Here is a 17,404-nt window from a genome sequence, read left to right on the forward strand (position 1 = left end):
GTCCAGTTAATGCTAATGTTCTGCAAACCATGGTATTTAAAGTAGTGCACAACACCACATAAACTATGTAATTCAATAAGCTGCAACTGTATCTTTTTAGCTGTGTGTGCAAACTGTGTGCAACGTACTCATCAAAAGACCCGGGGCTACACCATAACAGTGGGTATGAGAGATAAACATTTATTAGAATAGTTACAAAGGGAAACCTAAGCTGACCAAATGAAAGTGATTACAAGAACCTGACAAAGCAACATGAAAAAGACTAAAAACACAGCTAAAAACTCATTTTAAGGTGAATATCATCAATGGTCATTTATGTGGACCTGCAGCACATTTAAAGCAATCCAACCTTTGATGTAGACATTCAGAGCTTCCTCTGAACAAGTCTGTGTAAAAGAGGCCAGAGAACAGAATCTGCAACAATATGCGGACAGTTTGGAAGCCTGTGATTACTGCAGAAAAATGTGACCTGATCGTTCTGTATTAAATATGTGGCATGGTAAACAGATGAATTTTCATTAAATATTTTAAATGGCTCCATTTGGAATGCAATATCACCTTAACCCCCTCAAACCTAAAATCTTTACTGTTATTTCCATCACACCAAACACTGGAGAAGACCTCCATGTGTGTTTCAGCTGTTGTTTTCACTGCCTTCACCAGAAGTGATAATAATGCCTATTTTTACTTTAGTCAGGTATAAATTCAGTTTATTTCTTCAAAGTACATTTTCTCTGGTGTTTGTCAACTTTATTATTGCTCAGTAAAGAATTTAAATACTTCTTTCACCGCATCTGTTTTTAGGCTTTTCGGAGAGAATCCGGGGAGGTGGGAACTGTATGTTGGTTGTGCTGTGTTTGCAGGGGGAACTAAATAATGGTCGGAATCAGTAGCTTGTTGCGGTGATGTTGTTTTGTCCAAAGGGGAAAGTTACTGGTGATAGCTGCCTATTTAGTGCTGTGAGGAGTTTTAAAGCCAAACTCTGACAGGTGGAGGATCAAAGTAGCCGAAGAAGAAGGGAAGGCGCGTGAAGAAGCGGAACCAAAGCAGAGAAGAAGACGGAAAGAAAACAAGGAGAAGCGTTGGTGTGACTAGCCTGACTACGTCATACTCACGATTCTAGTCAGAATGTGAGTCTGATACCGCTCAATAGAGATTTGGGTATGGGGCGTGTTTCAACCGAACCAGGAGAAAAAATGCCTCTTCGCTCAATTGGACAGACCTACAACCAATCAGAGCAACGTAGTATGTGACGTAGATTAAGCAACACACACTTGTTGTAGGAAGGACGGCAAAAACATCTTTTCTATCGATAAAAGCCTTTATTTCGTTCCTCTGTTCGTCTTTCAAAATGAATGCAATGTGGAGATCCTGTAGAACAGACTCGATGGCAGAATCTACACACCCTAGCTCTCCAGCGGCAGCCGTGTTCAGCTCTTTAGTGACGTAGTCGATAATGTCCCTGTTGATCATCTGTCCATCATCGTATAAAGCCCGCCCTGGCAATCTGATTGGTCCGACCAATTCTTGGTCGGGCATAATGATTTCCCAACTGAGCAGAGCCAGACCGAACTTCCCGACCAAAACTTTTATGGGCGGGGCTAAGTTCGGCTGGCACCCAGGCTATGGTGTGACCTTTCCCAGCTGGAAATCACTGATGAGGGACAGATGTTTTCAGAGAGACGCCGAAGTTGTCTGTTTTCTACTGGACAGGTAATTTAACCCACCAGTGTAAATGTAACTAGCTGTTTGGTAGCGTCCATGAAACATTGACATTTCTGCTCCAAACGTAGAATTTCTGTTTGTTTTTACCCGGTGACGTTACTGAGATCAGCCCACTGCTGCTGACAGTTACTGAAAGTAAAAACTGAGTCAGGCCAACAGCTTTTCTTACTGTTGACCTGATGCTGTGTGGAGAAAAATGTGTATTCTGCATAAAACCTGCAACAAAACTGTTAGATCTTTATTTCCTATTATGGTTCCATTGCGAACTGACACTATTTGGTCCTTCATAAACAACTAAACCATAGAGATTTAAGTTAAATTCAGTGTTGTAGCTTTTTCTAACTGTTAGCAGGGTTGTAAGTTAATATTTCTGCTCCAAAACTAGAAATAGTATTGATTTTTTAGATGAGATGTGGTGTTTAAGATCTTGAGTTGTTCTTTCTATGTGAGGTTTGCTGATATGAGTTTGTCTTTTCTGATGGCGTGAAAACAAACTGTTCATATAGTTTTCCTGTTTACTGACTTTTGGGGGATCTTACTGCCTTCATGAGGTCATTCTGGCTCCTCTGTTTCGCCTGTTGTCCAGTTTCTACTCTGTTATAAATTGTCTCCTAAATGACCACCAGCACATTTATTATAAGTGAATCAAACCAACGACAATAGAGGAAAAATTACTTTCTTTATATTATTGTTTTGAGAGACGTCTCACAAAACTGACTCAGAGTTCATGTCGCAGCTCCAGCAGAGTCCACATTGGTGCTTCTGGTAGAACAGGTGAGTCATCACAGGGAAATAACTGAAGGATAATCTCATCCCTCTGATTTGTTGCTCCCTCATCTTCCATCTTGTCCATCCTGCTGCCTGTGTTGGTTTCTGTTAAACATTTTTAAGAATATTTTAGATGATAAATCAAATCAAGTTTATTTGTAGCACATTTCATGTACAAAACAGTTCAAAGTGCTTCACATAAAATAAAAGCATTGCAGCAGGCAGTGTAAGAAGCATTAAAAATACATAAAAGAATATAAAGAGAAACAAATAAAATAATTTACATGAATTTAAATTAAAAGATATCCTGCAGATTTCATGCATAGACACATGAGAAAAGAAATGTTTTTAACCTGGATTTAAAAATATCTCCATTTGGTGAAAGTTTAATCTCCACTGGCAGTTTGTTCCACTTGTTTGCAGCATAACAGCTAAATGCTGCTTCTCCATGTTTAGTCTTTAGTGATAAAATGAGCTTGGAGGAGAGAAGAGGTTTGCTGTTAGAGAGGATACACCAGTGTGTCATTATTGGGGCCTTTTTGACATCTACATTGTCACACATAGCACACTGTGAAGCGAACTAAAAGTTAGTTTTTAATGTGTCACAAGCATTTTTAATGTTCATCTTAACGAAATACACCTTGCCTCCTCTTCTCAGCTCTATAGCAGAGGGAACAAAGACCTGAGGAGAGGAGACAAGTAGGTACAAAAGGCGAGTTTTTGTCTCTGTGATGTTAGCTGTTGTCTCCATACGAGAGGCAGCTGTGTGAGAAGCGTGACAGAGCCTGCTTCCCTGTGGGCTTATTGAACCGTGTGCCTAAAAATAAAGTATGTTTGTGGCCGGGCTGCTGGCGGTGTTGCTCATGGCTTTTTCCCCAGTGGCAAAAACTCTGAGCAAGAGAAAAACTGAAGTGACTTCTCATACTCGTGATGTCTTCTGGACGCATGGCTTTAACCAGGTCATACTTTAACAATACATACATACTGTATTTATTCTCATACACAGCCTTTTGTTTTACCACCCGTACTCAAATTTTATTCTTACTGTTCTGTATTTCTATTTTTATTCTTTTATGTTATTGTTGAGTGTTGTACTTTGAGAGTGAAGTTTAACCGGAGTCAAATTCCTTATTTGTTTACTCAAACCTGGCCAATATAGCTGATTCTGATTCTGATAAATAATTATCTGAGTTGTTTATGGTTAAAATAGGACGTTCGGGCAATCTGTTCTGTTTGTGGTCTGTATATTCAAAGCGGAAATCCTCAGCTATGGTGTCGATGGATTATTAATCTCGTCATATAAACATCTTAACAAGTTGAAAAAGTTGTTTTTAGCAGACGGACACTTTAACGAATAACTGACTGAATAACTGATTTTTGTGTATCTACAGTTTCAGACCGCTGTGCACGAAAAACAGCAGAAGATTCAGCGTATACACTCCCAAATCTACACCTTCATCCTTTAGTTATAAACCAGGATTGTGAAGAGGTGGAGGAGGGATGCCTCGAAGGAGGAGCCTCCAACCAGTTGACTCCAGAGGACCCAGTTTGGTGCCCCCAATACCTGCAGCATTCACATCAGAACTGGAGCAGACACAAGACGGCAGAGATCTCAGTAAGTGACTCACTTCTGTTTGTTTGTTTTGTAGCATATGAACTAATCCTTTAATTTAGGCTATAAAGCTGCTTGATTGCGGTAAAACTGATGACAGTTATTTGGAATGTTCTATATATAACACAAATTTCTGCTTAATTTGAAAACATAAAGAACTGAGGGAATCTTTAAAGTCTGAATAAAGCAGAAATGAATATGCGTTCTGAGTTTGTGTAAAAGTTTATCCTAATAAACTGAGCAGAGCTGTCTGCTAAAGACGCTGAATGGCAGATCTCAGGGCAGCTCAATGAGCCACAATAACAACACTAACGGGAAAGATTTATTTTAATTAAACTGCTTAGATGTTAAATCCCAATGCACACGGCACATATTAAATATATTGTTCGCTTTCCAGCTGTGGATTTAGATATGAACCGTGTCACTTAGACTTTTTTGGGAATCTCCTGCCAACCATGCGGCTGAGCCGTCGCCACCATGAGCGCAGCAGCAGCAGAGGGAGAGTCAGCCACGCTGGAGTAAACTGTAGCCGTGGTGCATCGGTTTATCTCATCTGTCTCTGGATTAAAGAGGAGGCGAAGTGCTGAAAATTATGCTCAACTCTCCATCCATGTGGCTCATCAGCACAGCATCCATCAACTCTTGCAGCCTTAATCCTCTGTGAAGCCATGTTGGTTTCTACAAACACATACAGCCCATAATTATGGAAGCCCAGAGCGGACGTGGTACATTTTAAACTTTCTTTTGATGGTTTTCGAGATCACGAGATGACTATCTTTTCTTGAATGCTCAGGATCAGTTTCTCAGTGTTCTTAAAGATGAACTGAAACGAATGTTCATCTATCATTCAAATGAAATTTTTGTCTTTTTCTAAAACCATCAATCCAACTTGAACTAAATTTTCCGGGCATAACTTGTTAAAACGGCCATTTAAAAGTGTGAATTATGTGGCCTTTGGTGCGAAATTGGCCACATGACCGTGACGTCATAGGGTTGACTCCCTTATTTGCTAGTATGGCTGGCTGCGATAATAACATACATTTGATGGACTTATATCTCATAAAGGAAACTAAATTCTGATACAAACATCAGCAGGTCGAAAGAACACACCTCTAACATTATGTGGAAAAACTTTCGTTGAATTTAAGCCACACAAATCGATTTAATATCTATATTGTAGAGGCTCTCTGCACCTCCCGTATGGGTAATGGCAATGAAAGTTACCATTTTTGGTACAGGATCGGCGGGCACAAAACAGCCATCGCTCCTACTACACGCTGATTATTATTAAGATGTTATCAATCAAATGACACAATAGTTTATGTTTGCTGTGGTAAACTGGAAAAGATTTGAACATGCCGGATTCGCAGATATGGCATTCTGCTGCGCTGTCTTTGACACGTTGAAACCTAACGAAGGGGCACTTTGAAATCCAGCCACTTAAAAAAAAACGTATGTGATAATAACATGGTTTTAATGTAAGCTTAATAAACAATGGCGTGGATTAACGGGTCGGAGATCCTCCAGTGCGCGGCCCCATCTGCGGATCCTCACGGGTCGGCGGCAGGGAGATGGGCACCCGGCCTCGGCCCGACTGACAGCAGCCATCGGTAAGAGTAATCCTCTGAGCCTCGGATGTCGTAGCCGGCGCAATCACCGGAGAGACCAGACAGCAGATGGCGAGCGTTGTTGGTGGAGGGCAAAGCCAGGTGGGCTTTCAGCCGGCATATTACTCCACCTCTCTTTCCACGTCTTCTGCGACGGCTGTTGCGTGGCAACCGACCAGGTAGATGCCATAGGTAAGAGGGTACAGACGCCAAAACAGGTGGCGGTGGCTTTGTCTCATCGTTGACGTGATCGATATTATGTCCACAGAATCTCTGATTTTCAAGAGACTCAGGCGATCATGCATCAGTAGTGATGAAAACGATAAAAAACGATAAAAACATGACAAAACACAAAAAAAGCTAGCAGAGGTAGACGGCCAGCCACTCACAACGTCGCCAAATTCTAGCTGGATATGTGTGTAGACCGAAGTGCAGACCGAGCAGTCCCCTGCTTCCGAGCAGCAAACACCGTAACAGGTGCAGCTATCGGCAGGCGGCAGCAGGCAGTGATACGATCCACCGTACTCTTGTCTTTGCCTTCTCCTTGTCAGCCTCAGTTCCAGTATTTTTTAGTTTGGGAAACATGTGCAGAGAGATGCCTTCAGTGAAGCTGCTATTTTTGCAACTAACACCATTTGGCCCTCCAGCAACACAATATTTTCCACCGTGCTTTGATGTCTTAGCCATAGACGCCGCCATTACAGTTAGACTACTAGAACTTCTGTCAACCCTATGACGTCACGCATAAAAAAAATGAATTCGCACAAAAAGACAAAATGTGGCTCCTTTTGAGCCCGTTTTAACACGACTTCCCGGATAAATTATTATCCAGACAATATCTCATTTTAATCGCAAGGCTTGGAACCTTTAGAATCAGCAGCAAAAACTGTGAAATTCCAACAATTAAAATTCGTTTCATAAGTCCTTTAAAGCCTTTCCAAGAACGGACTCAAGCTGAAAATGTCATATTTTGGAGAACCCGACATAGATCAACGCATCAGATTTTACTTCTATCGAGGTCTAACAGGCTGAAATTGCAATTTGTTTGTCTTGTAGCGATAACTTTTATATCAGCCCGCGTCATTTAAGGAGACGGCCGGCTCGACTGCAGCTCAACAGGCGTTTACACCTCAGTGATCCTGCTGATATAGTCGACTTCATCAGTGACCAGCTGAGGGGACCAGGCAAAAACCATCGGTAAATTAACTCGTTATCCCGAGAAAACCATCAAAAAGAAGTTTATACGTACCACGTCCGCTCTGGGCTTCCGTACATAATAACCTGGGTGTAGGATTACTTTGACCCTGTTTTTGCAGGAGCACCGGTCCAACATCCACACGGTTTCCTCTTAAACTGGGAGGGGGTCCTTTCCGTGCTCAGTCAGCTGCTCCAACTTTTAAACAACCTTTCCATGGATGTGGTAACTCGTCATGGCAGATATTAAAAGTTTGAGGATAAATCGCTGAAGCATCACCGTTAAGCCGGCGTAGATGAATCCTTAAAAATCAATGTTTTGCCGAAAAAAGTTTGGTCATTAATCTAAAGAACAAGTAGACGATATCATAGGAGCTGCAACAACGCATTGTAGAAAGAAAGCTGCGCTCCTCAAAGCTTCATGCAAGATATTTGGCTTTCGCACAAAATTGGGTTAGTTGTGTGAAAGATAACAGCGGTGGTTGGGATCAGCTTAGAACGCGGCTTCTATATAAGCTGCCCTTGTTGAACAGTCTGTGTTAAAAAGTGATAGAATTGGCCTTTTATTCATGGTGGTTTTACCACACTACACAGTGTTATCTTTCTCTTTTTATATATATATATATATATATATATATATATATATCATCTTCATTGTAATCTCTCTGTGCTGCATGATCCAAAACCTTTTAAATTCTCATAATTAGTTTTCTCAGAACAAGTCATTTTGCCCCAATAATCTTTTCAGGCACGCTGTGGTTGTGTTAGGAGCAGCTGAAAATAATCCATCACTGCAGTTGTTTCTGATGATGCATTAATTCAATAATCCTTAAGAGGCAACTGAAGGGATCTTAGAGGAAATTGGCAGTGAGCCACTCATATTAGGTTGAGAGCTGACAGTTCTGCAGGATCATTGATCCCGTTGTTTCCAACGGAATACATATTTCATGTTATAGTGTGCGTCAGACTTTATATTCTTCATCTTTGCTTATTAAACCTGTGAAATTTCTAGGTAAACATTGGTGTTTCCATCACTCAAGCCCAGCGACAGTATAATAAGCTCACAAAATGTTCACTTTTATTTCTAATTCAAACTGTATTTTAAATTTCTTCACCACAGTTTTTTAATTTTTTTGGTGAAAGATTATTTCGCTCAATTATCCAACCCTAAAATGGAGGGATTAATTATGAAGTTAAAACCACTTTTACTGAGGATGGGTCTAATTCCTGCATAGATTACAGGGTCAATATAGCTGTAAAGAAAGGCTGAGACTGTTGTGTAGGTTTTCTGTCTTTTTAGTCGGCTTTTCATTCACTTCCAGCTTTATCTTTAAATTGATTACATTCACCCTTCACATTTCCTGTTTCCTCTTCTCATTTTATGTGTTTAGTTGATAAACTCTGTTCTGTTCCTGCCACATACACCTTATTGCCATTAGTCTTTACCCTCATTGCATGGATTTATCTTCCCCTGATTTCAGTCATCTCTTGCTAAATTGTCTGTGTTCCTTAGTAACTAGCTTTCCTGCCTATTCCTCTCTTTTTTTTTTTTTCTTTTTTTTTGCCAGTAGGTTTTTGGCCTCTGTTTGTTTCTGCCATTTCATTGCTGAATGCTCCTGGATTGTCAACCATTGATTGTTTACTGGACTTCTATCTGTTTGTTTGTTCGTTTCATGGACTGATAATTTGTGAATGACACGAGTCTGTCTGAAGTAACTTATTTGCTTTTTGAATTTTACGTGCTGTGTTCTGCTTGGATCCTCATTCTTGGACCCCCATCACAGTGCATGTTACTTTTACATTTACGTATGTACTAATATGTTACAGCACTATATATACGTATATACTACCTGGAGTCCCAGCACAGACATCCCAAGCCATGGTACATTGCAACAAAAGTGGAATACAAAATTAAGGAGCAAACAGAAACAAACTGCACATACAGAAAGAATAATTTCACTCAACGATGTGAATATAAACAACTAAGTGCTCTGAAGCCATTCAAAATCCCCAGTCTTTCCAGTGTTCTGTCCAGCATCGTATATGTCGCCCTTCAATTGACAGAGCTGACTGAGATGCTGTTTTAATTATTATCATACATTAACCTATTCTGTTATTTCCGTTGATTTAATGACTTTCCAGTGACTCACAGTTGTTTTCAATGTATGTTTGTGATTCAGTGTTACCTGAAGATGTCCAGCAGCTGTCTGGGTTCAAAGAAGTGGTTTCCTGGAGTTCGAATCTGGACCAACAGGACCCAGAACTCCTCCACATGAAGGAAGAAGACAAAGAACTCTGGAGCAGTCAGGAGGGAGAGCAGCTCAATGGCCAGAAAGAGGCTGGTATCAACAGGTTTCTGTTCACTGCTGTTACTGTGAATAATGAAGATGATGAAAAGAAACCTCAGTCCTCACCGCTTCATCAAATCAAAATTGAAGATGGCACAGATATACAGCCTCACACCAGCATCTCATCCAAACAGATGAAAACAGAAGCTGATGAAGAGAACCGTGGAGGACCAGAACCAGCTGAGAGGTTGCATCTAAATTGTCATTTAGAACTTAATACTATTGTAAATACTTCAGACACCTCTGAGACTGAGGTCAGTGATGATGAGTATTGGCAGAGATCTTCTTACACTGAACCTGAAACTGATGACAGAGACCCTGATTGGTGGGCAAGTGAGTTGGGTGTAAATCATGACGTTGGATCTAACACTGACAAAAAGTCATTCAGCTGTTCTGAGTGTGGTAAGCTGTTTACCTCCAAGTATTGTTTTGATAGACACTGGCACGTCCACGCAGGGGAAAAAACATTAAGCTGTGTTGATTATGGTAAAAAATTTACACACAAATCAAATCTAATGAAACATATAAATGTTCACACAGAAAAAAAAACAATTGGCTGTGATGTCTGTGGTAAAAGATTTAAAAATAAGTCACATCTGAAGACACACACAAATCTCCACTCAGAAGAAAAACCATTTGGCTGTGACATTTGTTTTAAACGCTTTAATCAAAACACGAATCTTAAGGCACATATGAGAGTCCATACAGGTGAGAAACCATTTGGTTGTGATCAGTGTGGCAAAAGATTTTGTGATCAAGGAAATTTTTCACGCCACATGCGAATCCATAGAAGCGAGAAATCATTTAAATGCGATGTCTGCGGTAAAAGTTTTCACCAAAAAACTAATTTTGAGGCACACCTGACAGTCCACACAGGACAGAAACTGTTTGGCTGTGATGAGTGTGGTAAAAGTTTTAAAACTAGGTCACATTTGAAGAGACACGTGAAGCTCCACACAGAGGAAAAACCTTTTGGCTGTGACATTTGCGGTAAAAGATTTAATCAAAACACAAATCTTAAGGCGCACATGAGAATCCACACAGGTGAGAAACCATTTGGCTGTGATGAGTGTAGTAAAAGATTCAACCATAGGTCACATCTTAAGATGCATAAGAGAGTTCACACTGGAGAGAAACCATTTGGTTGTGATGTTTGTGATAAAAGATTTAATCGAAACACAACTCTTAAAACACACATGTTAGTTCACACTGGAGATAAACCATTTGTTTGTGATGTTTGTGGTAAAAGATTTAAACGCAATGAATATCTTAAGTTACACATGGGAGTCCACACAGGAGACAAACCTTTTGCTTGTTTTGATTGTGATAAAAGATTTAAAAATAAGTCGCATCTTAAGACACACATGAACATCCATCCAGGGGACAAACCATTTGACTGCGACCTTTGTGGTAAAAGTTTTAATCAAAACTCAAATCTTATGGCACACATGAAGCTCCATACAGGAGAGAAAACATTTTGCTGTGATGTTTGTGGTAAAACATTTAATCAAAACACAAATCTCACAGCACACATGAGAGTCCACACAGGTGAAAAACCATTTGGCTGTGATGAATGTGGTAAAAGATTTTGTGATCAGAGAAACTTTTCACGCCACATGAGAACCCATAGCAGAGAGAAACCATTAAAATGTGATGACTGTGGTAAAAATTTTTTCCAAAAAACTAATTTTAAGACGCACATGAGAGTTCACACAGGAGAGAAGCCGTTTAGCTGCGACAAGTGTGGTAAAAGATTTAAGACCGGGTCACATTTAAAGAGACACATTAAATTGCACTCAGAAGAGAAACTATTTGACTGTGATGTTTGTGGTAAAAGATTCAGCCAAAACGTATATCTTAAAGAACACATCAGAGTCCACACGGGTGAGAAACCATTTGGTTGTGATGAGTGTGGTAAAAAAATTTGTGATCGTAGAAATTTTTCCCGACATGCGAGAGTCCATAGCAGAGAAACAAATATTTAATTGTGTAAAAGGTTTAACCAAAAGGTGTCAGACATGAAAATCCTTCAAGAAATAACACTGTTGTAGAGTCTGATATAAAACATTTATCTGGCAGGAAAAACTTAACAAGTTAGGATCGAGCTCATGCAGTTATAAAAGTTTTTCTGCAGTTGACCTGTCGTGTAAATACAAGCGTCTTTTTAAATCAGTTCGGTCTGTTAAAATGGTTGTTTGAGCTTTTACTTATCGGTAAAACTAAAATCACGGTGCATTACCTGAACACAACATACATCAATAAAAGCTGCTCAGTTTGTGCTGACAGTGTCTAAACAGATTGTTACTAAAGTCTGATGAAGATGAAGGTTAAACCAAAAGCAGAAAATATTAAATGACTAATCATTTCATATAAACACCAGCTCATTCATGTGCAGATTAGTTTGAATCAGTGCAGTGTTTCCCGCAGCGCATTATAGTTAAGGCGGCCGCCTTAGCAAACTCGCACTGCCGCCTTTCCAACGTTCCCCCCCCAAAAAAAAAAGTTTATTATTTATTTATTTTTATTTATTTTTTTAAACCGAAGTAATAATGCTTTGCCAGGCTCAGACATTAAAAAACAGCATTGATAACATTGAATTGCGACACCTACTGGTTGTTAATGTAAATAGTTGGTCGGTTTTTTTTGTGAAAATGCTGGGTTTGGACATCAAAATTTCAAAATGTTGTGGCTGGGCAGTGGTAACAGATGGAGCCTAACAGTAAATTAGAGAAATGTTGTGGATGACCCAAAGTTTATTTTGGGAGTAAATGTCCCCACCTAATTTGCATATTATGACGTCATATGGTGGTGGCCATTTTGAATTTATAATGAAAGATCTAAAATTTCCAATACATTTGAATAAATGATTACATATATTTTACAATATTTTCCCCCTACCATCACTAATTATGTTGTACACATACAGTAGGATTGGGAAAACAATACATTGTAAACTAGCAATGCATATTGTAACTAATATAGTGCACAAGCAATGGTCGGTGGGTCTTTTGACTGTCAGCATAAAAATCTCATGAGACTGTGAGATGACATTGTTGATATTGAGTGTGACTGAAGATGAAGCAAACATTTATAATGATCCACTGTTTATGTCTTGAGTAAATTTACACATCTGATTTGAATACTGTGATGTTATAGGGTGATGGCCATATTGAATTTTGAAAATATTTTGCATAAATGTTGAAGTTATTTCAACATTTCCCCGCCCACTAAATGCAATGTTCCACACTTACTCTATACTCGGACAAAATCAGAAAAAAAGTGAACATAATGTAGAACTACAACTAGAACTAGAACTATTTACATGAATAACCACAACTGTAACTGTAACTATAACTAGCCTATGTATAGTGTCATATGGAAACATGCATGTAAGGGTCTGTAAGAGTGTGTGTTTTTTTGTTTTTGTTTTCTTTACTGACGCTTGCTCCGCATGGAGCAGGGGCTGCGTGATGGCCACCTCTCCCTCTCCCTCCCCTACTAGTCTTGCGCACTGCCTGGCTCTCGCGGGTGAAAGAAGTATCATCCCTGACACGACTACTCCCTCGAGTCATTCTCTGACCCCATTTACCTCTTCCACCCGCCCCAACATTTCCTCCACTCATTTCGCCATCACCCTGCAAACCCTCCCCATGAGCAGGCACAGCGTGGCCGGTGCGGTAAAACGACCCAACGCCAAGACTTTCACCAGCCCGGTTTTCGCTGCGTGCAGTGCTACCACCACGTCCCCCAACTTCCCCATGAACACCAGAACTATCACCACCATTTGTATTTGGGCCAACTTCAATTTTGATGACCGCAAAAGGGTCGGGGGTGTTTGGTTGTGCTTGTGCAACACGTATCTCAGCCACAGACTCTGCCTCTGCCACAGGCGAGCCGGGAGAACTCGGATCACTGAACGAAATATCATCCTCTGAAGGCATATATTCCGCTTCAGAATCGGGATCTGCAAACAGTAAGCCTATAACATCAGCTCTGGACATGTTTCGCTTTGCCATTTTACCGTAATCTGCACAATATAAACTATAAACCGCTAGCTCATCAAACTTTGCTACCTCTGTTAGCTCCGCTAAAATCCCACACGTTTCAGTGAGATTTCCTCGAATAAAATACATTGGACATATGTTATTCTGAGTTAGGAATGAAGTAGAACAGGTCTGCCCCCAGTGGAATGGAGTTTGAACAACATTTAACACTCTACATCACACAACAGGCATTTTAATTCAGTATCGCGTCCTGTCGCAATTTTGCGACCACGGCATTAAAAGGGTTAATAATGTAAATAAAAAAAGTGTTACAGCTCTTAAACAGCTTTGTTATTGCTCTAACAGCCCCTGTCCCATTCCAAGGCTTTAATGACACTGGAAGTAATAAAATTAAAAGTAATGTCAATGATAGGCTATTGGCTGTGGTACTACTTTAAACGGGACACATTCTATCTATTATTAACACAAGTCACACCTCCTGTTTTTCCAATAATCCAAAGTATCTGTAGCTTGACTGTATTTTGTTGCCAATGAACTATTTAAAAAAAAATGACAAGAAGCACTTTTAGCTGGGAAGATTACTTTTGTTCTCCTTGTCTGAACTAATGTAGATGTTTTGGGGGTTTTTTTTGGACAGTTTGAAGTCAAGATCTAAAAATATTGAAACCGGATAAAGCATTCTAAATTATTTTTCGAGCATCTCAGTTTGGTCATCGAGGTTTGTGTCATATAAGATAGAATGTTCGTAGATAAACATGAACAATATTGCTACCTGCAAATAAAGGACTATTATGAGAAGGAGATAAAAACTGACACTGATAACGAAGTTGTTGAGGTATTCAGGAGAGCTTATGAAGGTAAAAAATGCAGAGTAATCTCAGTCCTATATAGAAGTTTAATGTCATGCAGAAAGTCTTCCTCTTTTTATATCAAAGAAAAATGGGAAAAGGAATTGCAAGAACAAATAACTGAGGAAGAGTGGTTTAATATTTGTAAAACCCAGTGCACGTCCACCAGCTCCAGGATCAGGAGAGAATTCAACTGGAAGAATATGGTCAGATTTTTTTAAAACTCCAAAGATTAGGAGAGGAGTGGTGTCTGCTCAACAGCCATGCTGGAGAGCATGTGGTCACATGGATGCTGACCATACACACATATTCTGGTCCTGCCAAAAGTTAAAAGGATACTGGGACAAACTATGGAGGGGTTTACAAAAAATAATAGGATATGAGATACCAAAAATGTGTAAAATACTCTACTTGGGTAATATAACACGAGACATAATACAAAGAGAGGATGAGTATCTTGTTAAAGTGCTGTTATCAGCCAGTAAAAAAACAATTACGAGAATGTGGTATAAAGTAGACCCACCGACCGAGGAGCAGTGGATGTGCACTGTGGAAGAGATTTTTGTAATGGAGAAAATCGCACACAAACTGAGACTACAAGAGGCGCAATTTGATGATAAATGTGAAAAATGGACTGACTATAGAGGACGAGAAGAGGACACCACAATTGCCACTGGACAATAAGGACATTGATATAAGGATGATTGTATGTTGTGTCCTGACACTGTAATTGTTGAAAGAAAAATTAATAAAGAATAAGTTAAAAAAAAGATAGAATGTTCGTTGTATTTTGTTCCAGTGCTTATCTGTTGATGTTATTAAATGCACTCTTTAATAAAAAAAAAAAGAATTGCTTATTATTTGTAAATTGTGCTGTCTAAACTGAAATTTAACCTTTTAAATCAAAATTAGCTTTTTAAGCAAGATTAATGTGCGCATGTTCTATAAATATGTCAAATTTAACGCGTTAAAGGATATATATATCTATAGATGTGTGTGTATATATATATATATATATATTTACAATTAAACAATTTTGACAGCCCTTATATATATATATATATATATATATATATATTATCAGAACGATTAATATCTCTACACCAGCCTACATTTCCTGTAGCCACCAGGGGCCTCATGTACAAAGACTTGCGTGGATTTCCTACTGAAACATGGCGTACGATCAAACCCAAATGCCCTCCAATGTACAAAAATATCCGGATGTATGAATCTGTGCACACGCATCAATCCAAGCACATTTTGTTTGTACATCCCAATCAACGTGGAATTGAGCCCACATGTCAGAGCACCCGACTCCTCCCTGTCCACTCCCCTACTTAAATATGCTAATCATATTTAAATGAGCCCTGCACCTGCGATTCCCCTCTCTGCACGATCAGAAAATAAAGAAAAAAGAATTAATAAGACGGTAAAAAGAAGAACTTCACGGAAAGCGAGATGTCGGTGCTACTTTCTGAAGTGGAGGCCCGCAAAAATGTGCTCTTTGGCACGCTGTCCTCCCATAAGCAGCAAACGTAAGATGAGTGGGTGGGAGAGCCTATGCAAAGTTGTCAATGCTATGGGGTCAGAGAAGCGCACACAAGCAGAGGTGAAGAAGCGGAGGTTGGCTGCCGACTCTGTTTGAACAGAGAGTCGGCGCAACTATGGGTGACACTGCTCTCTCTGGGGTGGTGGGAGCACACGTGGGTGACTCTGATTACCTCCAAGGTAAATACCGATGTTTTTGTGTAACTCACAACAATGTGTTTCTACAGTAACGTGCAGAAGTGCGTCGGGGAAAAGGTGAGGCTGATTAAGACATTTCACACTTTACGCACGGGGTTATTAACATTTGCCCACAGAGACGATCAGGGGCTTGTTAGAAAGATCTTAAGCTGAAGTTTAACCAGCAAAAAACAGCAAGAAACTAACTTTAACCATGACTAATCATGATGCTGTGAAGACGGGATAGAAATTGGGGGTGCACATACTCAATGCACGTCACGGGGAGTAATATTAGGACAATTACACAAAAAAGTTACTCACCAAGAAGCCAACCATCACGCACAGTGCCAGCTTGTAGTCTGTTCCCAACAATGCTGTTACTCAGAATGTATGAATGGTGCGTTGAACCAGGCCACCTCGCCACAATGTTGGTTAATTGTATTTACCCATCACATATGATCTGTACATTGATTGAATGAAAATGTTTCCTGTTAACATACAAATTCATCATGTGATGGCGCTTTTATAGCAACGTGTGTGCAGTCGATAGCTCCGATTACAAAACCGGCTCTCGCTTCAAATTGAGCTTTAATGTTGGCCTGTTCAACTGCATTGTGGGAATTTGATATACGTGGCTGAGATGCGAATAATTCTGTCCCACACGGCTGGCATTGCTCGGGTCAGGGTAGACTGGCACAGACCCAATCGGTTGGCCAGCTCTTTGGAATGCTCTGGTTGCTATAGGAACCCCAGTGTGCACATCACCTGTGAGCACAGGCAGCGCATGGCTCCTCGCTCTGTTGCGCTCCAACGCCGACCACAGCTCTGCGCACAGTTCAAGGAGGATTTCCCTCAAAACGACTAATGAGTCAGTCGCCATCATGTGCCAGCTAATCCTCTCTGTCTCTGAACACACGCTCTCTTCTAATTGCACCATTTGCAAAGTCTTCTAATACTGCTAAAGCAGCCATTGTTTTTAATGGTGTGCATTGCACCACTTTGCGCATGCTTTTATATCCACTCGTGTAATTGCAGACACATGGGTGTGTTAATTGTTTATCAGTATTAATTGTTCATGTATCTCAAATGTGCACATCACTGTCTGAGGTCTAATTGTTTTCACATTTATTTATTATAACAGTTTCCCGACATCACCTTAGGTGTCGCCAAAGAATCAACAGCTGATGAAAAGTGCGTACGCCAAACATGCAGTTGGTGTGAGGCGCCGCACATTTCCACGGTCTTTTCGCTCTTGATACATCTGATCGTTGACGTGAAAAAGTGCGTACGCCACTATTTTGTGCGTACGCACCCTTTGTACATGAGGGCCCTGGTGTTTGAGCAGCTGTTTTATGGCTGTAGCAGGAATAGTGACCTTAACAAGGAAGGCTCGTGTATGTTCATGTTCCTGGGTATTTCATCCTTTCTCATTATTCAACTACTTGACAATTATGCATTGTTGAAGTGTTAAATTAAACGTTTAACATTTCTGTCTCGCCATAGTTTTTGATGCCACCCCCTCAGGTATTTTAAGTCTTCTAAAAGGGGCTGTCAAACCTGCAAATCTACCCTA

General features: G+C 40.1%; 1 protein-coding gene across 1 annotated transcript; it reads left to right on the forward strand.

The window, feature by feature from the left end:
- The first annotated feature begins 3,886 nt into the window (after window positions 1-3,886).
- On the forward strand, window positions 3,887-12,738 carry LOC142374569 (uncharacterized). Its single transcript, XM_075458301.1, has 2 exons — window positions 3,887-4,108; window positions 9,087-12,738. Exons 1-2 carry the CDS (start codon window positions 3,994-3,996, stop codon window positions 11,237-11,239), a joined length of 2,268 nt encoding a protein of 755 aa, XP_075314416.1. The 5' UTR covers window positions 3,887-3,993; the 3' UTR covers window positions 11,240-12,738.
- The last annotated feature ends 4,666 nt before the right edge of the window (window positions 12,739-17,404 follow it).

The sequence above is a fragment of the Odontesthes bonariensis genome, chromosome 23 (assembly GCF_027942865.1).
Source record: "Odontesthes bonariensis isolate fOdoBon6 chromosome 23, fOdoBon6.hap1, whole genome shotgun sequence".
Taxonomy (NCBI): Eukaryota; Metazoa; Chordata; class Actinopteri; order Atheriniformes; family Atherinopsidae; genus Odontesthes; species Odontesthes bonariensis.